The sequence below is a fragment of the Magnolia sinica genome, chromosome 14, assembly GCF_029962835.1.
Source record: "Magnolia sinica isolate HGM2019 chromosome 14, MsV1, whole genome shotgun sequence".
Taxonomy (NCBI): Eukaryota; Viridiplantae; Streptophyta; class Magnoliopsida; order Magnoliales; family Magnoliaceae; genus Magnolia; species Magnolia sinica.
The window spans coordinates 73,462,738-73,483,896 of NC_080586.1; the positions used below are offsets into that span (position 1 = coordinate 73,462,738).

At 39.2% G+C, this 21,159-nt stretch overlaps 2 protein-coding genes across 24 annotated transcripts in view; one reads left to right on the forward strand and one right to left on the reverse strand.

The window, feature by feature from the left end:
- The window catches only part of LOC131226177 (histone-lysine N-methyltransferase ASHH3), a 67,204-nt gene extending 62,093 nt beyond the window's left edge, over nt 1-5,111 (forward strand). For 13 of the 19 annotated variants that reach the window (XR_009161668.1, XM_058221927.1, XM_058221926.1 and 10 more), the window contains one exon: nt 4,837-5,111. Coding sequence is in view for 1 of the 19 variants with exons in the window: in XM_058221927.1 (XP_058077910.1) it covers nt 4,837-4,894 (58 nt within the window). In the remaining 18 variants the exon portion in view is untranslated. Of the gene's footprint in view, nt 1-3,894; nt 3,994-4,836 lie in introns of all 19 variants that reach the window. The other 6 variants (XR_009161671.1, XR_009161672.1, XR_009161669.1 and 3 more) reach the window with 3 other exon arrangements.
- Nucleotides 5,112-10,860: 5,749 nt separating this feature from the next.
- The window catches only part of LOC131226179 (thioredoxin-like 3-2, chloroplastic), a 29,980-nt gene continuing 19,681 nt past the window's right edge, over nt 10,861-21,159 (reverse strand). The window contains exons 4-5 of one of the 5 annotated variants that reach the window (XM_058221930.1): nt 11,345-11,362; nt 10,861-11,129 (exon numbers count right to left, since the gene is read on the reverse strand). In XM_058221930.1, coding sequence (XP_058077913.1) covers nt 11,031-11,129; nt 11,345-11,362 — 117 coding nt within the window. In that variant the 3' untranslated portion in view covers nt 10,861-11,030. Of the gene's footprint in view, nt 11,130-11,344; nt 11,363-12,236; nt 12,621-12,949; nt 13,244-13,436; nt 14,329-21,159 lie in introns of those variants that run through there. The other 4 variants (XM_058221931.1, XM_058221934.1, XM_058221935.1 and 1 more) reach the window with 4 other exon arrangements.

A 21,159-nucleotide genomic window follows, 5' to 3' on the forward strand; every position in this document is an offset into this window, starting at 1 on the left:
TTCTTGTGGTTTCCCTGGAGTCATTGAATCTGTATGCAAAATAAAGTATGGTCAACTTAACTCCAGTGTCAAGATGGTCGTACAATTGCTAGATGCGGTGAATGAGTGATGAGCCTAGCTCTGGTCAAGGCAACTGTTTAAATGATGGAAACGATCGGTTGTAACCTAAGTGTCAAAATTAGAAGATTGTATGGAAGAAAAGGTCACCTGCACATACCTAGTCTGGGATCCTTGTAAAAGCTTGATTGGGTCGAAGTTGATGTAGTGAGTTCCTCCCTGTGAGGCTATAGAAAGTGCAGGGCAACTAACTATTTTGATGATCAAATTAAGCAAGTAGTCTTAGGATGATCGCTACACTTCAGATCTAGATAGTAGGGGGATCCTCGTAAGGCCACAAAGCGTAGAGGCACTACTTTCCAGATTTATTCTTGATGCTATGTGAAAGGGTTGTGATTAGATGCCTGTAATGCTACGGAAAGCGGAGGGACAATCACAATGTTTTCCTCAAAACCTCACGATGTGTCAATTACTCTTTTTCTAGACAATCAGCTAACACAGAAACCAATGCAAGCAACAAATCCAGACCACATCATAGTCTGACCAGTGTGGTGGGTTGTCTACTCACTTTGGCATTCGGTTGTGCGCAACCCTTGCCAAAGAGGGGCATCTGTACACACCCCACTCAGGACAATGCAGCTTGATCTATGCATGTCAAAACCTAAAGTCCTAAAACCCAAGTCCAATTCAAAGCCCAAAACCAAGCCTAGATAACCTTAAACCTAAATTAGTTCGAAATCTGGAAGTTCAAAGGGTACTGAAGGCTTACCGAAGCGGACGCAGATTTCCTGCGAAAGCCTTTCACAAGAAGTTCCTGCGTAAGGATGCTGGGTGGGTCCCTCTGAGATGTTTGTGAGAAATCCACATCGTCCGTCCGTTTTTTGAGCTCATTTTAGGACGTATGTCCAAAAGTGAGGTGGATACAACACTCAAGTGGGACACGGGAGAGGAAACAGTGGCAATTCAATGAGAACCGTTGAAGCATTCTTATGGCTATAAAAGTTTTGTATCAAGCTATCGTTTTGGTATTTTCACTTCATCCCATTGGGAATGACCTTATAAACGGTTTGGATAACATATAAACATCAAGGTGGAGCTCAGGAAGATTTCAACGGTGGGAATTTCCTTCCCCAATTTTCCCTTTCGTGTGACCCACTTGAGTTTTGTATCCACCTCAATTTTAGACACACATCCTAAACTGATCTCTCAAAACGGACGGATGGGGTGGATTTCTCACAAACATATCGGTGGGCCCCACCCAGCATCCTTGCGCAGGAACTTCCTACGAAAGGCTTTCACAGGAAATCCGTGTCCTACCAAAGCTCTCGATAAAAAAGGGGGTGCAAACCATGAGGTGCCACATGGATGATTCTACAACCCGAGGTTCGTTTAGGTGGAGGAGAGAATTCTACCCCACACCTCGAGTGTTGCTCTTGGGCCTGAAGGACCAAGTTACCCTTGAAGTTCACTCTTATTACCATTTCCACCATAACCCTTGGGCAATTGGAGAATGTCATGTGCTACTTTCTTTCCCCCCACCAACCGCAGCCCTCGAAGCCTTCATTTACCCCCAAACTTCACCAAAATCACCACTTTACGACTCCCTCACCTAGAAATACCCCTTCACTTCATTTCTACACACCAAGAGGGGAGACACACCATACCCTTGAGAGAGGGAGAGGGATAGGGAGAGCTATAGCCCATCCCATCTATCCACCAAGGAGAGAGAGAGAGAGAGAGAGAGAGAGAGAGAGAGAGAGAGAGAGAGAGAGAGAGAGAGATCTTTATCATTGTTGCATTTATCATAACAACCCACCCCTTTCTAGTCTATTCAAGTGTATGCTTTGGGGCTTGACGATTTTCCCAAATCCTGCCACACCGAAAACTTGGACTGACCAGAATATTTTACTTCTCTCTCTTAAGTAAACAGGTCTTGGCGGATCGCATGTGTTTCGATCCCTCACTCCCACTCTTGAGCTGGACATTGCACCTTTGCATCATTCATATTTTTCTTTCCTTTGCCATCTCTCTTAGGTAAACGGGTCTTGGCGGATTACCTGTGTTTTAATCCCTCACTTCTACTCCTGAATTGGGCATTGCACCTTCGCATTATCACTCATTTAAAATTCCCCTTTTTTTACTGTCTCTCTCAAGTAAACAAGTCCCGACGGTTCCTCAATGTTTCGATCCCTCACTTCCAATCAAGTTGGACATTACATCATGCATCATCCATCCATCCAAGGAGTTAGACAATTGAATCCCTTGAAATTCATTAAATCCTACAAAGTAGAGACCACACTCGCGTGTGGGCAGAGAAGGTGCCTAACACCTTCATTCTCTGTCACCGAGGTCCTGTATCAACCCAAGTCCCAAATCAAGCGTCATTATAAGAGAAGGGATCCTTGGATTCTCTGGTTTTTAAAGATTCTGCAGGGTCTAGCCGACTACGGAAATCGGAGTTGGTTAGTGGTGACTCCAAGTCAAACATTTAATACCCTGAGTTGAACCATGAGCACATGAGCAAAAAGAGCCTGAACAAGGCCCTCATCAACGCGATCCCAGCGTTCAACGTTCACAAAACCTAGTGGCATTGTACTAAAGCGGCCCCAAAGGCAATCACAACTGTCGAAGCGTGAATCACAATAAACTGAAGAGAACTAGTTCAGTTCATTCAAAACATCATAATCCTTCAAAATATCATCGTAAAATGGTCTTTACATGGTTATATACTTTCTTCTTCAAGCAAAAAGAAACCATAACATAATCCTAGCAAACAACTACTTCTAATCCTAACCATCTATCTCAATAAAATATTATAACTAGATCATTCTTGAACCCCATTGCAACTATCATGCTTTGCCGTAATCAGCTGTAACTTGTGCAAATGATATCTGAACTGCTTGTCTTGGGAGCTAATTTTAATGGGCTTTCAAACAGGTTCATGTCATTTAGACATCATCTGTTACCTGAGAATTGGCCCTAAAGTGACAAACATGTGAAAGGGAAACATCTGCAACAAGTCTTGACTAACTCAAACTAAAAAAACTAATTCAGTAGGAAACCATATGGATTTATGGACCCTGTTGTCCAATCAGGTTGTTGATATGGCCCTGAATACGCATCAGGAACGTGGATATTGTGCTGACTTTCATCAGATAAATCTGGACCCTCAGTCTGGTCTAAATAATTAATCTGGATTGCTAGATGGTCTAGATCTTCAATTTGGACAACTGGATATTAATTAGTATGCCTGATGGGCGTGATCTGTAATTTGATGAACCTATTCTTCTATGAACTAGCCATGGGACCACTCTGTGTTCTCCCCATAGATGATCGAATTGTCTAACATAATAAACCATGGAGCTCCTAAATTCTCTTCAGCATGTAATGGCTTTAGATGTCGTGGTATGATTACCTGGACAATTCTACTCTTGGTTTTGGCAGGGCACTTAGACACTCCTTTACGTGAGTAGGGACAAAGCATCCTAGTGATGTTATCAAAATGTGCCATGTGTTAGAAACTTTTTAAGTCAGTTGTCTTGACACATATTCTTCATAAGGTAGTGGAATTTGGGTGGATATCAGTATGATAGGCTGAAATTCTGGAAAGATACATGGATAGGTGATGTTCCTCCTTTTTTTTTTTTTTTTTTTTTTAAACACATGCACACACACCCCCATACACTCACGCTAGTGGAATTTCACCACCTATGGATACTCAAACCCTTGACCGGGTGTTGAAACTCCCGAGAGTCTACCACCCGTGCAAGAGTAAGGATCCAGGTGATGTTCCTTCATTCTGATTCTTAGCCTCTCTTTTTTCCCTCCCTTTTCAAGGATGAAGAGGTGAATGATTGCTATGAGGTTATTGGGGATGTATTCTGTGGAATAATAAGCTATGAAGAAATCTCGGGGATGATGAAGCAATTTTATATGGTAGACTCTTGTGTAAGCTTAAAGAGGCATATGTTGACTCTGCACTGATAATAGTTAACATGCACATGCCCACACACCCACACCAAAAAAAAAATTCATTTCACTTTATTTTTTCCCAATTTCTATGTTGTAGAGGTTGATGAGTAGAAATTTCTCACTCAAACATTTTAGCTTGCCCCTAAGTTTTAGTTCTTTTTTGTTGTAGTATTAAGCACATGAAGAAAACTAGGGTCTTTTTTCTTTTTTTTCTGGGTTTTCTGAATCTTCTAAGAGAGCAATTGTTATTCATTCTAATATTCATTGTCATTAACATGTCTTGAAATGAGTATATTGTGATTTTGTAGTTTGTTAGGTGATGATTTGTTGGTTTAAACTTCTAATTGTTAATTTCATTTGAAACTATATGAATATCCCTTTTTAATTTACCTTTTTTTTTTTTTTTTTTTCGATTGTCTTTTTGTGATTGATTTATTTGCCAAATAAAGTATCTTACTGTTTCGAGGTGGCCCTTGTCCAATTTTTGGAGTTGTTTGTGCTGGTTAGGGCATTTTGACACATTTTTTTTTTTAATATTATTTTTTTTCAAAAGTCAAATTGGCATGTTTCAATAAGTTGTCAAGCATGGGCCTCACCCATTTATTAATTCTTCCTGAATTGAGATCAGCATGGCCATGTTCTTGATCGATTTTAGATTTTGACAAAGCCAGCCCTAAATGTATTGAATGTGGCCTTTATGCTCTGTTGCTTGAAGAATGTAGCACCTATTCTTGTAGCTTCTTATCAAATGTCATCTCATCAAACACAGATAATTTGCCAACTGGTATACCCATTTTCCATCTGCAGGTGTATTGATTTTAATTATTCTTCAGTTGCGGATTGCTTTAGAATGAGCATCGACTGATTTACTAAGGAGGCAACACTGATCATCCTCTTCTACTTGAATTTCAACAATTTAAGAGGTTACTTCTCCTCAAGTGTAACATGTAATGTAGGGTTTTAAACCCCTTTTGTTGTAATCTTATTTAACTTTTGTTTGACTTTTCATTAACTATGTATCTTATTTGGAAATTCTTTGTTTTTATATATATATATATATAAGGATATTGAAGAAAGAGAAATTTGGATTCCTGAAAATTGGTGTTCTTTTCTTGCCAAAAATGGCATTCCTACTCACGTGTGCTGCCGTATAAAAGCTGCTCCCTCCCACCCACCATATGCTTAAGCAAATGTTACCCGAAGGGCTGTAAACTCAGGCTGATAAGTGAATCAGGTGGGCTGGGCTACTCAACAGGGAACAAGTTGGGAGGGAATGCTCACCATGTTGTACATGGCCATCCCGACCCTTCATCGTGCTGGTTCAAAATGCAGGTAATCCCCTCTTTAAATCAGTGGTGGGCGCTCCATATTACATCACGCGGGGCAGTTAAATCACTCTTAGACATGGGTCGAGTGTTGGTCGTGCACATTGGCCTGCCAATGGGTTGGGTTAGGTCTGGGTCAGGGTCAGCAGCCCATTTAATAAATGAGCCAATAAATCTAGCCCTAACCCAACCCACAACACATTAGCCTATGACTCAACCCAACCCACTTAAAATTTCTTGAGCCTCAAGCCCAACCGGCAATGCAGCATTAGCCTATGACTCGACCCAACCCACTTAAAATTTCCTGAGCAGAAGCCCGGCTGTACCCATTTAATTGTAATCTGGATGGGTGGTCCAATCTGACCCAGGATGCCAAGAGTCAGTTGCTATTTATTGCCACTTCTGCATGTCCAAAGCAGTGTTGTTCTTGATCTTGTCGTGATGGCATTCTTTGGCTGTTAAATTCTCTCTTGATTTAGAAGGATCAAAATCATAGTATGGTATATTTGTTTTGGGTCATTTGGCTGAGCCCTTTAATGCATGCATGAGCAGGTCGGGTCGGGTGGGATGAAATCCGTGCCTAACCCAAGCCCAACCTGCTACCCAACCCGGCTTTGAAGCAGGGCAGCCAATTGACCCATGGGTTGACCTGATCCATTGCCACCCTCCAAGCAGTGCAAAGTTCTTGGACTCAGCCATTGGAGCAGTGCAAAGTTCAGTGGTCGATTGTGGTACTTGGTCATGGGCTTTCATTTCGGTTGCATGATTGTCGTAGGTTGGCTGGTCTAATTAAGGATCCCAGCATTTTTAATTATCAATAAATTACCCCCTTGAAGAAACTGAGGCCATAATTTCTTGATAATGGAAGCATTTTCTACACAATCTGAGCTGTTGATTTTCTGTGGAAGAGAATTTTTACACTCATATACATTCTTCTTTTGCTGCCTTGTTGGGCATCGGGCCCCAATGAGACGAGGTTTTTTGGTGTCGCCATGAGATGTCTCAAGACCAAGTAAGGCGGAGGATCTCCTCGCCAATCTTGGACTCGCTAATTCTGCTTTTGGTACACGTTTTCCTCGCGGTGGGGAAGATCCTTATTTTCCTTATATTTTCATTTTCTTTCTTCTTCCGTACTCTTTCACTTTATTTTTCTTCATTTTTTTTCCCAATGATTTTCTCTCTTGCTTTGATTTGACCTTGCAAGGTTTGGTCAAAACTTATAAGGGTTTTGATCATTGGTCTTTATATTTTACGACCAAGTAATTTTCTTAATTTTATTTTAAGAAGTTTAATTCACACTTTTTTGTTAGTAAATTCCATTCTTAAGAGGTAACATTCAGAATCTTTGCAGATTAAATGCATGGAATCCAAATCACATGGTAAATAGAATCAATGCAAATTGAAATCCTCAGTTGTATGGATGTCTGTAGCTAAAGTATATTGGAATCCAAAAATTGTGTTTGGATGATTATAATTGGTATGCATTAAGTAAATCTGTTTTAAAATCCCAAATTACTATATGTGAAATTTGACATAATATAATAAGCCCAATAAAATATACAGTTTGGTAATTTTAAAAAAAAGGAAATAAACGTGGACTCGCTTTAAAAAGTCCACCCTTTTTGCATTCCAATATGATTCTAAGCCTTTCAAAAAGATTTCAATTCATGCCATTTTGATACATTCCATTTCACATTGATTCCATTATTTCCTCCAGCTTTTTTACAATCTATAGAATTAAAACAAAATATTTTCCAAGCAACCCAATATGTATCAAACAAACAATAAAAAAATATAGTCAACTCTCCAAGAAATATTGGAGCCAACTCTTAATATTTTCAAGGAACTGTTGAAATCATGGAATGAATTCGCCTTCAACCAAACAGGCATTAGTGGGAAATGAAACTGAAGGTTCTTAAAGTCTTCTCAATTTATGATTCTGATCAAATTGGATCAAAATTACTATGGTTGTACCATAGAGGTGTTGGACGTAGGCCAGTGGGGCCCACTTGTGAGCAATCACTAGTGGGTACGTTTCTCCGGTCTCTTCCTTTGAATTAAATTTCAAAATTCAAATATGAATTCGATTTTTAATTGAAGATAGGGATTTTATCGGATTATTTGGCCTTATCCCAATCCCACCCAAACTCTCATTCCTCTTTTATAAAAAGGAATGCGCTTCTCTCGTGTAAAAGCAATTGAGTCAAACGATAAACCGAGAGTATACAGAGAGATATTGTATGCGCTATAGTCTGTCCATTTTAGCTTGTCCTTGGGACGATTTGATCCATAGATCGCAATCCGGGGCCAGTATATACCGTAGGATCAGAGGTGTGAATAGTTCCATCTGCTCCAGTAGTAGATAGGCGGGCCGTTGAAGCACCGTTCTTCTACTTTGTGAAGGTTCCAAACTTCGTGTAGACAGTCAGATCTTGAGGGCTCACCTTCCGCGCTTCCCAACAGTAGTATCAAAGCATTTAACGGTGGATCTCCGATTATTTTCATCTAAAAAGATAAGTGGCCTATCCTTTCTTTTTGGATTGGAATCCAAGGCTTTCAAATGGTATTGGTTCATGTATACCAAATTGTAAGGATTGATCTAAGTAATGTATCACATGCGTGTACATCACAAATATATGTTATACCATAACTTTTGTACACGTGGGGGTCATAATGGCTAGTCTACATTATGTCATATCTTAAGCATACGTAGAGATCGGTTTGACTGATGTTGTTGTATTGAAATACAACATAGGATGAGATTGAGTGTTCGTATACTCCTGGAATTCTAATTCCATAGCCCAAACTTTCGCATCTAACTTCTGTGCATAGATATTTGTCAATCCTTCCCAGATTCCCTTAGCGGTTTCATGCACTTCATACGTAGGTATAAGTTCTTTGTGCATAGTGATAAGAAGGACATTACGGGCTGAACAATTTTATTTTCGCCACTTATTATTGCGAGTCATCGCAACGCTATGTTCTTGTAAATTTTCATTTTCAGACAAGATGGGTTCCTCTTGAACTACATCGAGTGTGTGAGATATGTCGTCCTCGTCCAGAAAGCATCGCACCGCGCGGGACCAGTTTTCGTAGTTGTTGCCATCGAAATATTGTCCTTTCAGTTGTTCAGCAATTAATGCTTTGGTGTTCATCTCTACATTGCATGAGTATCACTACTTAGCTATGATCTAAGGTATTGACACTAATCATCAGCATTTCTATGTGTTATACAAATTTTTAGAGTATAAAAGTAGTTAATACATTTTTACAAAATTTGAAAGTCTACATACCCGAATGGGTGGTGTAGAACAATCAAGTTCTCTATTAAGATGAGTTTAATGCTTTTATAAGAATAAATTAATATAATGTGCAACTTTTCATTATTGGTTGCATGCATCATTTGGTGAAGGAGAATAAACTCCCACTCAGGTTATGCACAACCTTTTTTTTTTATAGGGAGCATTTAAGCACTATGTTTTATATTTTCCAATGAAAAATAAGGAGGGGTTAGATCTAAACACATCAAGCCTAATTATATCACATATATTATTATAAGAAAAAAATAAAGAAAGTGCTTAAATATGAAGAGAGTTCAACCTTTACCTGTGATCATGACCATTAGTGATGGATCTGATCATCACCGTTAATGATCATTGTTGATGATGGATCCTTTCATCAACATTGATCATCATGGTTGATGATCAGTATACAGAGAGATATTGTGTGCGCTATAGTCTATCCATTTTAGCTTGTCCTTGGGACGATCTGATCCGTAGATCGCAATCCGGGGCCACTATATACCGTAGGATCAGAGGTGTGAATAGTTCCATCTGCTCCAGTAGTAGATAGGCGGGCCGTTGAAGCACCGTTCTTCTGCTTTGTGAAGGTTCCAAACTACGTGTAGACCGTCAGATCTTGAGGGCTCACCTTCCGTGCTTTCCAACAAGAGGAACGTCTAAACCCGTGAATTAATTGGATTTTGAAATTTTGATAGAACCCTTTCTACTGTGGCGTGCTCCAATTGTACTACAGTACCACCGGCTATATGTCGGACCCACGTGATGTATTCAGACCATCCAACTTGTCCTTCCCCAAAAATCAGCTTGATTGAAAACTCAGGTGTCCCATAGCACATGGAACATGTTGAGAGTAATGCTGCCGCCTCCTGTTGATTAGAGTGGAGGTCTATTGTGTGGTATGTATAAAATCCAATCCATTCAGACTATTCATCTGGGCCAGATGAATGGTCGTGCCCAAAATAGGCCGTGCGGCCCAGTGAAGTTTAAGGGTGAACTTTCCCTCCTAGCTTGTTTCCTTTTGGCCCACTTCAGTTTTGGACTGGGCTGAGTGTTGCAAGGCCCATCTTTTCAGTCTGTTCTTGGGAGCTGGTTGACCGTTCCAGCTCTAGTTTGCAACTAGTCAGTTAGCCCCGGCAGGTTTTGGCCACGCCTACACTGATTCAGCAGCTCTGATTTGACTAGATTTTATGGTGGGCCGTTTCGCATCTTTGTCACTCTTGGTTAGAGCCCATATTAAAGCCATGTTTGGACATTTTTGAGGGGTGCCATGCATGTAACATATGAAACTCAGCTTGAAATCTCACTGAGTCGAGTTGGCTTGACCAAGTTTCGACTAGAAGCTGATGAGCAGATCACAAAGCTCGACCAAGTTTCAATTAGAAGCTGATGATGGTCCTCCAGAATGTTTTTTTTTTGTCCTGTATATGATTTGGTAGATGTTGGCCAGTAGCATGTAGAAATGGCAGGAGTTATCACGTAGCTTCGTCAAGGCAGCCAATGATACTCTCTTTTTCAGTGGTAGATAACTCATGCTCACTGCCCTCTATGCCATACAGTTCATTCACAGTGATGCGTGGAAAGCAATGTCCCAGATCACAGCCATGGTGGACCATACCTGTGACTTTTGGCCAGGACATGAACATGGTGTCCCATATCTTTCATACATGCGGTACATACGTTTACTAAACCCAGCCGTCTCTACGGCTTAACTGCAAGATCAGTCTAACCAGGCACCGCCCTGTGACTCAAGCTCTTGCTAATGTTTTGAAATGGATGATTTCCGGCTCGCTTCACGGTTCATGCAACTGTAGTCTACAGCCATACCAATCTACTACCAAGCACATGTTCATACAGGAAATGTTTGTGAGTAACAAGATTTCCATCAGGTGGCCCACAGTGTTTAGATCGTTTGGACAAAAATCAGGCCATTTCACTTCCTCGGTGAACAAAAGGAATGAATGGCTAGAAATTAGAAATTAAAAATTAAAATTTTGTTTTCACCATCCATTTGTTTTCTATATTGTGCCCCACCCAAGTGAAACAGCCAGAGTTTTTATGCAGAAGACTCAACCTGTGTGTTCCACCTGATGGAATCCCGCACCCACTTGCACTTGAATGTAGAGGATATACAAGCGTGTGGGTTTTACAAAACTACTAAATATGTCAAACCACTTTAATGCATGTCAACAAATTTCGCAAAGGAGTTTGAAAGGCGAAAATTTCATATAATAATTTATTGGATATGAAAATTATACAATGTGGTTTTTCATGTGATTAAACTGTAAACCTGCAACAACAACAACAACAACAACAACAAAACGAAACGAAAAAAAAAAAAACTATTCAAGTAATAAATAGAGGATACACCAATAGATCAGCCCTCATTCTCGATCATTTCACGGACGTCACCAACTACCAACCATGCTTTGTGGCCCCCAATTACCTCGGCCTGTTTGATGCCATCCTTCCACAACTGCAACATTCACGTTGTAATCATTGAACTAGTGAAGAAAACTCATTTATTAAGGGCATGTTTGGTTGTACTAAATGTAATGAAATTTCAAGATATTTCATGATTGCACCATATATTTCATGATAAATTAGTTAATTTGGAGCAAAATGCCATGAAACATCATGATGTTTGATGCAACCAAACGCACCCTAACAGACGAATGATGTTAGGTTTACCTGTATGGTGGGCATCTTCTGCACTTGTTTGTGAGATTCCACATTTTAGATTACATGAAAAGGCACAACCAAGCATCAGCTAAATATAGTTTTCCAGTGGCTGGATGGTATTACAGATCTAATGGTTATTTGTTACTTAATTTAGAAATAAATAATTAAATAAAGAGCAAGTAACAGGGCATAGAAACAAAGGGCATTTCCACAAATGCTCAAGCCATATTTATATTATCTCATCATTGTTGCCGTCAGTTAAGTGGGGTCATCTTTATGAATACTTTGACCATTCCTAAGGCACAAAACACAGCAAGTGAATGATTCTGTCGTGTCTCCTTTACAAATCCTTTCTTCTTCAAAGAAGTTGGGGTTGCCTCTATGAGTCCTTTCTTGCCAATTCCACCTAAACAGATTTGCTTCTTAACATAGGAAGATATTTGAGGATAGGTTTGGGTAGAGCCAAAGAGTACCAAGGTTATTCTGTTGGAGTAGGAAAGCTTCAACATTATGAAGTCCAGCTGCAAGTACAGGCCTCTTGTAACTCACACTCTAAAAATTAAAGGTAATACAAGATAAATATTTTCAGTCTAACCTTAGTTTCCCTGGTTGGTTGGAAGCAATGTTTCTGCATAAGGAAGTTCAGGTAAGACCTTGTAATTCCTATTATAAAAACTAATAACCTGTAATGCAGATTTTGCTTTCGAGGAACCAACTTGGTTCCATGGTGGCTAAATGATTGTCTCTAGTGTCTGCTAATGAATTAGTTTTGTAGTATTTTAGCATAGTATCAAATGTTCAAATATATTATTTTATAAATTTATTTATATGTACAATGAAAAGGAGATTGTTGAGGAGTAAAATGCAGTCACCGTCTTTCAACACTTGAGGAAATGCAGTCACCGTGTCTCTTACTCCAGCATGCTTGGACTTCAGAGATCTGGCCCTTGAAAATTTCAGTAAGTATACTTGTTCTTTTAGGATTTTTAAGGGTTGGATCTCAGAAATACAACGGTGGTGAAATTGAAACCATGTCCATATTGTATCACACCATGTAGTAGCCTAGTGAACATTGCGGGGGTTAAAATTATGTCCCCAGTTACTTTTGAAGTAAACATATTGTTTTAGTAGTAAATTATGTCTACCCATTTGCATTTTGGTTAGAGAGATTGATGTAAGGAAAACAAATGAAGCAGAAATATGAGAAATAAAATACCTAAACTGAGATCGAGAGCTTCGTTGAAGGATTCTTCAATTGTGCCTAACACCAGCTCCAAACCACGGACTTCCAAAAAAAGAAAGAAAGAAAGAAAGAAAACCACGGACTAGCACTTCAAATTTGAGGATTCTTGAAAGGAAAGTCTCTTTCTTTAAAGATTTGTGCTTAGAACTCCTTGGAACCATATTTCCTACTCTTTTTTTTGCTTTACCTGATGGGATATAATACTATTTACATCTTATATAAATGTGGGAGTCACTGTTCTATCAGTAAAAAGATGCCACTTTCTTCTTCTTCTTTTTTCTTTCTTTCCTTTTTCTTTGTTTTTTTTTTTTTTGAAGGGGGGGGGGAGGGCGATACCAGAAGCTTATAAAGAAACATGAAATACATTTACAAAAAAGAAAAAAAGAAGGGACAGAAAAAGAAAATCAAACTCAGGGATCATACAAGACTTGGGAATCAGGAAAGAGAAATTATAGCCATCTCAGGGAGACCAGAAGAAAAATGGAAGAAAAAATTTGTTGCCAAATCTCCACCCCACTTAGCTAAAGAATCTGCCATTCTATTCCTGCTTGAAATATGTGCTTCAAAGAGCAAGATTAATTCAACTGAACAGCCTTCAACTCTACCTGCCAGAACCAGCCTTCCATATTTTGAATTGCCATGACTAGATCATATCAATGAACACCCTACAATTGCTTCCCACTATAAGATTTTAGGTATCAAATCCAATGCCAATCTAATGCCATCAGTAATGCACAAAGCTCCGCAACCACATTAGAGCAAATCTTAAATAAAAGAAAATGAGGAGCCCCTTTGGACAGGGCCTGCTGAGGTGGCAGCACTACCCAAGTTCTGTCCCATTTTCTCTTTTTTCCTCTCTTTCTTCACTTTCTTTTTCTTTTTCTTTTTTTTTCTATTTAGAGAGTAGTAACCACACCACTCACATTGCAATCTCTCCTTGGAACTTGCAAGCACAAGAGACGGGATGATGTGAAGCGTGTGACCAATCGATAATGTCTGTCATGTCAACCCTATTGCGGATGGCCCACGTTTTTAAAAGAAGATATTGATTGGATCATTAAATAGATCACAGTTCTTCAGTTTTCCTTGACAAATGTCAGCCATAAATAACATAGTTTTTTACCATCCACTGTGAGGATGCTATTAAATTAGTGACAATTGTGAAATAATCATGGATTTTAACCTATTTTCCATCTGTAGTAGAATTCACATTTTGGATGGTCCAGATAAACCATCAAAGATCTAAGATGCCTTTATCATGTGCACCAAGACATACACCATTCACTTTTGCACTTCAAAGAGCACTCTTTTATTCACAAGTGAGAGGGAACCTCTCATCCCACCTCATTTAGGATTTTGTAACTATACAGCAGTGCAAGGGTTTATGCATGCATCGTAAACAAACCAAAAAAAAAAACACTCATTTTATTCTCCAAATAGTTGATCTTTGGACACTTAATGAATGGTCAAGATGAAAAATAATCAGTTGTCTGAATTAACAAAACAAACAACCAGTAATCAGAAGCTAACATCATCATCATCTAAGCCTTATCCCAATTATTTGGGGTTGGCTACATGAATCCTGTTCCGCCATTCCACTAAGGGCCAGACCTTTAGTATCAAGTCTTTTCTTCGATGCAGCGTGTCACTTCCAGGGAATGCTCTAGCATGATTTCGGAAAGTCATATTGTTCAGATTCATGATGAAAGTTCTGGCATAAGTTTGACGCTGGCTGCCAACCTGATGCAACCTGCATTTAGCCAGGCTGGGGTTCAGCAATAAGAGAACAAACTTCCCACAGGTGTAATGTAATAGACTATTACATAGGTTGATTTCAATCAAGAGCTACTAATAGTCTATTACATAGGTTGATTACAATCAAGAGCTACTAATAGTCTATTACATACGCTGTTTTGGTTACTTTGGAAGAAACTGGAAAACTCTAGAACACCTATTATATGCAGCAGGTGAAACTGTGTACTCTGTGTGTCCACTGTGTTGTGTGCCATCCATTCCTTCAAGTGCGACTTATGTTATTAAGTACTAGTGCTAAAAATTGGGCCCATCCAAAACTATAGTTGACCATCCCATAGCAAACAGTTGGGATGGGTATGCCAACCAATAAAACCTTTCAGTCCGAGTGTGAGGCCTACAGTAACTTTCATATGCCATCTGTTCCATTCAGAATATGCAAGACACCATGACAATCATGGCATTCTAAAAGTCAAGTGGGTCACACCATGTGATTTGGTAGTTTTAGGGACGGTTTAACATGGTGTGGCCCACCTGAGTTTTGGAAGGGCATGATTTGTGGGCTACAAGGATAACATGAACAGGCTGAGATGATGGACAGATTGGATGTCATTCACACATTACATTATGGTGGACCCCATACCACATTTTGGAAAGGGGACATTGCATGGTAGCTACTGACAATTTTTTTTTTTTTCTTTTTCTGTTTTATATTTTTCCCCCACTCCCCTCCTCTTACACGCATGCTAGGAAGTTAGGTAACTACCATGTATCTCAACAGCATGGTCCACCATCCCGCTTCTTCAATGGTTACCGTAACCGCATGCCTATTTAAAGAAAACTTCATCCGTAACTAAATCTAACAATCCAAGACAGCAATGAAGATGATGAAGAAGACAACAAGGTATGCAATTAATGTGATTCCAATTTTATTTATTATTTTATTTTTTTAGCCAATACCAATTACTTGGGATAATGTTTAGATGATGATGATGATGATTTTTATTGTTGTTTTGTAAATTTCATGTTATTTATAGGCCCTAAAAACATGATTATTTTAGTACTATCGCAAAGAGGCCACTAGACGAACAGTCTAGATCATTTAAAGCTGTGCTACACATTCATAGACTTCTAGATCATTTAAAGCTGTGCTACACATTCATAGACTTCTGCATGAACTAGAACCAAAGCACGGTTAGTTCTCTCAAGAGTGTGAATCTCTTTTTCTTTTCTTTTCTTTTCTTTCTTTCTTTGTTACAACATAGTATCTCTTTCTCTATTATCCTACACAGTGCGTAATGCTACAAATCACGCTCCCTCTTAATTGGATAGATGGAACTTAGCTTGGTGATCTAGATTGGCCATCCATTTGGTTAATTATTGAATGGCCACTATCCAAAAATCACACCAACAAGAAGCTCTTGAATGACCATGGCGTGTGAGTGGAAGTGGCAGTTAGATGAACAATTTTATATTGAGTACAACCATATCTTAGAGGAACCCTACACATATATTGCACGTCAGTAGAAGTGCTAATCTAGTGAGTATGTGGTATTACATTCATGTGTCAAATGTGACCATGTGTAGTAGATCCATGGTCAAGAAATCTGAATGGTCAACTAACAGGCAGGCTGCCAATGAACGAAAATAGCGGCCATTTCATATGCTGCAGCATAGAGAGAAAATCAGATTGAATTGGCGATCCTAACCTTCAACAAAAGGACATTGTTTTTTGAATTTTGACCTTTTTTTTCATTTTAATTGTCCATCATGTCCACCAATCAAATGTTCCAAGTATCAGCAATATTATCAATAATATTGCTGATATTATTGGTATCGCTAGCTCAGCGATATCAATAACACAGGTAGTATCAGAAATTCAAGGTATTGGCAATATATCGTTAGTATCGCCAACGTATTGATATCACCAATGTATCACTAATGTTTTCGACTATGTAAATTCTAGGCATCGCTTGTATTGCCAATATATCGGTGGTATTTCGATAACATTTGGCAATGTATCGCCAAAAATCTTTTCATTAAAAAATTTCCCATTTCAAAATCTTTTATGGGTGTGTGATTGTATGATGAAATGCATGTTGGTATATGTATGCATGCATGGATGAACGGATGGATCATGGATGTATGCATGGATGAATAAATGGCTGGTTGGATGGATGGATAAATGGTTAGATGTATGTGTGTGTGTGTATGGATGGATGGATCATGCATGTGTGTGTGTGTGTCATTGTATGTATGCATGCATGCATGGATGGATGGTTTGATGTATGGATGGATGGATGGATCATGCACGTGTGTTTGAATGTATGAATGTGCATGCATGGATGGATGGTTGGATGGGTCACCTCCCAATGACCAGCTCAAAGCCATTCTACCCTCGAGCTAGGTGACCTCCTTTGAACATCTTCATTCCACTCCACAAGAAAAGGTACTGTGAAGTTGACCTCATGGGTAGATTCCCATGAGGCCCATCTTTATGGGCCCCACTATGATATATGTCGGACATCCACACCGTGCATCAAGTGGGTCACCTTTAGGTAATGGGATATCCCAAAAATCAGCTGTATCCGGAATTATGCGGGTCACACTCAAACCGTGTGAAATCATGCCTAAAACATCTAAAAGCACTTGGTGGGGCCCACGTGAGTTTTGGATGCGGCTAAAACTTGGTGTGACCCCTCATCCAAGTGAGACACACATAATGGATGGGTTGGATGTCTGAACCACATCTCAATGGGCCTTGTAAGCGATCATAAAGGTTTCAATGGGTGGGTATCCACTCTCAACTATTGTTTGTGGTGTGGCTCACTTAAGTCATGGGTTGCCCGATTTTTAGGCCCGTGACCCACCATGGAAGGGTTCATCTGATTGATGGCATGGATTTCTGGCATAAATCGCGGTGGGGCCCACATAGCTCGACCTCACAAGGGCATCAATCGTGGGTCCCACTAGTTTCATAATATTGGGAGAAAGTGAAGACAAAAGGCCCTTCTAATCACAAAAAAAGCACTCCCTATACCACCATACCTAGGTTCCCTAGAACAACCCCATCTACATCGAGTTCAAGCTAACTTTCAAGGGTTTGATCCAAACCACCAAAATAATCTTTTTAGCTCTAACATGCCGAAGGGGAAGGGAAATACGGCTCAATGATAACTTTTGCAAGAGATATTCTGCCTATTAGAGCTTTAAAATAAAAAATAAAAAATAAAAAAAGAATATCATATTCCGTCTCTCCAATACGTCTATGAATAACAGATGAGAGAGAGGAATTCAACCAGCCCTTCATGAAAATATTCCTCCTTGCCATCCAAGAACATCTTTTTTATCCCTCTACTTTAATACCTCTTTTACTAGATGAACAATAATGGAGAAAGGGAGTCACCTTGCCTTAAACCCTAAGACAATTAAGAACCACGACAAGTTAACAAATGTTGAAAATTTTAGGAACTGAAGAAATCCAATCTTCACAAAAACCAAACTTGGACATCCCCACTCAATATGGTCACACACCTTGGACAAATCAAACTTGATCATCACTTTTCCACCCTTTACTTTTCTATCTAGCTCTTGGATCATTTCCTAAGCAAGAGATATTTTCAATAATGCTTCTGCCTCAAAAAATGTAGCTTGATCCTCCGAGAATCTTCAACAGAATATCCCCCAATCTATTGGCCAAAATCTTAGAGATAAATTTATATGACACATTACATAAGCTAATGGTCAGAAGTCTTCAAACTCACATGAACGTCATTTTTACGGATAAAAGCAATAAGCATAAAGGAAAAGTAGCTTAAAAGCTGCCCTGAAAAAATAAATCCCAAAGAGAAGCACACAAGTCTGATTTGATGATACACCAACAAAAGCTGGAAAAAAAGGACCTGAGATTCCATATGGACCAGGTGAACTACTGCCATTCATACCAAATACTGAAATTTTTTTATTTCCACCTTGTTTGGGCACCTCATGAGTATGAAGGTATCATCTTCTTTCACCACCTTAGGAATCACATTTAGAAGATCGAACTTTCTCCTCCACTTCACAATAGAACTGCTTGTGGAATAACGAATTAGGCTTCTGTTTGTTGTAATCAATTCCTCCTACCAGTCACCATTCGAGTTTCTAATTCTTGCAATAATAGCTTTCGTCTATCCAGAAACAACATGTGAAAAAACCTTGCATCCATGACACCCTCCTTCAGCCACTTAATGATTTTTTGCATCCAGAATATTTCCTCCTAGAGAAGTCTTTGATTCAAAAAATTTCTTGCTTCCAAAAGCACCTCACTGGTAGAGGAAGAATTATCATTTTCACACTGTAACTCACCTTCCAAAAGTCTATAAGACATTACCACTAGAGGGTGTAGATATCATGCAACTTCAATTCTATTCCATCAAAATTTTCCTTTATTTACTCTTTTGAAGCATTTGGTTGTTGAATTTAGGGGCCGTTTGCTAGCAGCAAAAGTTTAGTCCTTGACAATACGTCTAAGTCAGGCTTGTCTTAGTCGTATTTGGCTAGGTCAATAGTGTCTTGGTCAGGCCTATCTGTTGTTTGCTAAAAGACTATCTAGGACTATTGGTGTTTTTTAATCACATTACATTAAGCCTGTTTAGGATTAGATGTCAGTAAATAACTACAAAGCAAGTGATTCAATTGCATTCCATCCACCACCCACGTTAGTCTAAAATAAAAAAAACTAGGGGATGTGGCGCGTGCAAGGAACATGGAGAGAGAAGGGAAGAGAGACTGAGGGAAAAGGTGCAGGCTACGGGGGGGGGGGGGGGGGGCACAAAATGGTTTCGACAGTTCACAACCCACTTCCACTCTTCCGATGCTATGGCCTACTCTCCGATCTGCCTCATTTTTTGGTTGATATCATAACATAAGCCGATGCAATAGATGTACTAGCTGAATGTCACATAGTCAACATGGTGGACCCCACAGAGCCTTTGTTGCATGGGCACCCTAGTAATATGTTTCATGCAAGCTACACGCAAAGAGGAGAGGGGGTGCAATAGATGTACAAGTTGAATGTCACATAGTCAACATGGTGGACCCCACAAAGCCTTTGTTGCATGGGCACCCTAGTAATATGTTTCATACAAGCTACATACAAAGAGGAGAGGTGGGTGCAGGCTACTCACATAAAGGAATTGAAAATGACAAAAATGTCCTCCAAAAAACCAAAGCTTGCATCTCTTCATATCACTATTGTAAGGGTAAATTTGGGCAAACACTGGTGGTGGAAAAAAACTAAGTAGTTTAAAGGCTTTTTACAAATGAAATCTGAACTGTACCTTGGACAACGACAACATTTTCTAGTTCCTAAAGTACCCTCGACTTCATTTAAAATGTCTCCATGCCTTTTAAGTATTCAGAGTTCTCTACAAGAAGGGAAATGATGCCCATGGAAAAAGCAAAGCTTACATCTCCTCACATTACTATTATAGGGGTAAAATTGGCCAAACATTGGTCATGGGTAAATTTTGAGCCATTTAAAGGCTTTCTTGTGGAAAAATTTTAAACCATACTTAGACGAGGCACATTTTCTAGTTCCCGAAAAACCCTGACTTCATTTAAAATGACTTCCCATGCCCTTTGAATATTCAAAGTTCTCCATCCTATAGAAACTAATTGCGGGCGTAAAATTATCCCCTACTACTTGCATTATATGTGGTACATATACATTCCAAATTATGTGAGTACCTTCTTTAAGACATTCAACAATAGATTATTTAAGACAATAATACTTCGCTAGTAATGGCAAAACGAGCATCCCAATTTGGTTGGACGCATGTCTTATAAATTCAAGCTCTTGAATGCATCCGCATGGATCACATTTGTTATATATTTATTATCTTATTAAGTAGATATGTTTATTATCTTATTAAGTAGATATGTTCAAAACTTAACTCCATAAATAACATGATATTTGAAGATAGAATGCTCAAACAAGTTTGCCAGCAACTATCATTTGTGTTCATGGATGCCAACAAAAACCAAAGAGGAGGTTCTTCATTCCTAGTCACTATCTTCAAAAATGCTTCAACCACGTTTTAAGTGATCTATTCAAATTAATTAAATTGTGCATTCATTAAAATCATTGTCTCTATCAAATCCTATCGATGATATGTATTTCCCACCTTCTTTTACTTCACTTCTCATGCGACTAAAACATCAAGGAGATAACGGTCATAAGTGGCATCCAAAATATTTCATTGTTTTGGCCATTTGTTAACTAATATAAGAAAGATAAGTATTAAGAAAATTTTCAACTAAAGCAAACAAAATAATAGGAGTGAAGAAAACTCGTAACAAAAAAGAAAGGAACATTCTAATTGAGTTTTTAATCTTTGACATACTTCATTGCAAAATGTGCTTGAACATTGTTTTGGGGCGATGAAAGGTGCGTTCATTGTTTTAAATAAAATGTCCTCATATAGTGTACAGACAAATGAAGATAGTTATTGTTATGGGGAAATCTGAACAAGGATAATCAGGGTCGGCTTGAGCTACCCAAATCAGTTAATAAGGCCTTGGAATGAGAACACCGCATCAAGTATGAGCCGACCCCAAGTTATGACTGCAGGCTAGCTGAGACGAGCTCTCCATTAATGGATCACGACTCCGAACTACAGCCCTGATTGGCCGATCCGAACCCTCATCCTCATCTGAAGAAGGATGGCTGAGCCAAGCTCCGGTCCTTGTCCTCAGCTTCATTCAGCGAACTCCGACCCCGGTGATCTGATGACGAACTCCAACTACAAGTACTTGGTCACGGGCTTAAACAAAGACGAGGCCGAGC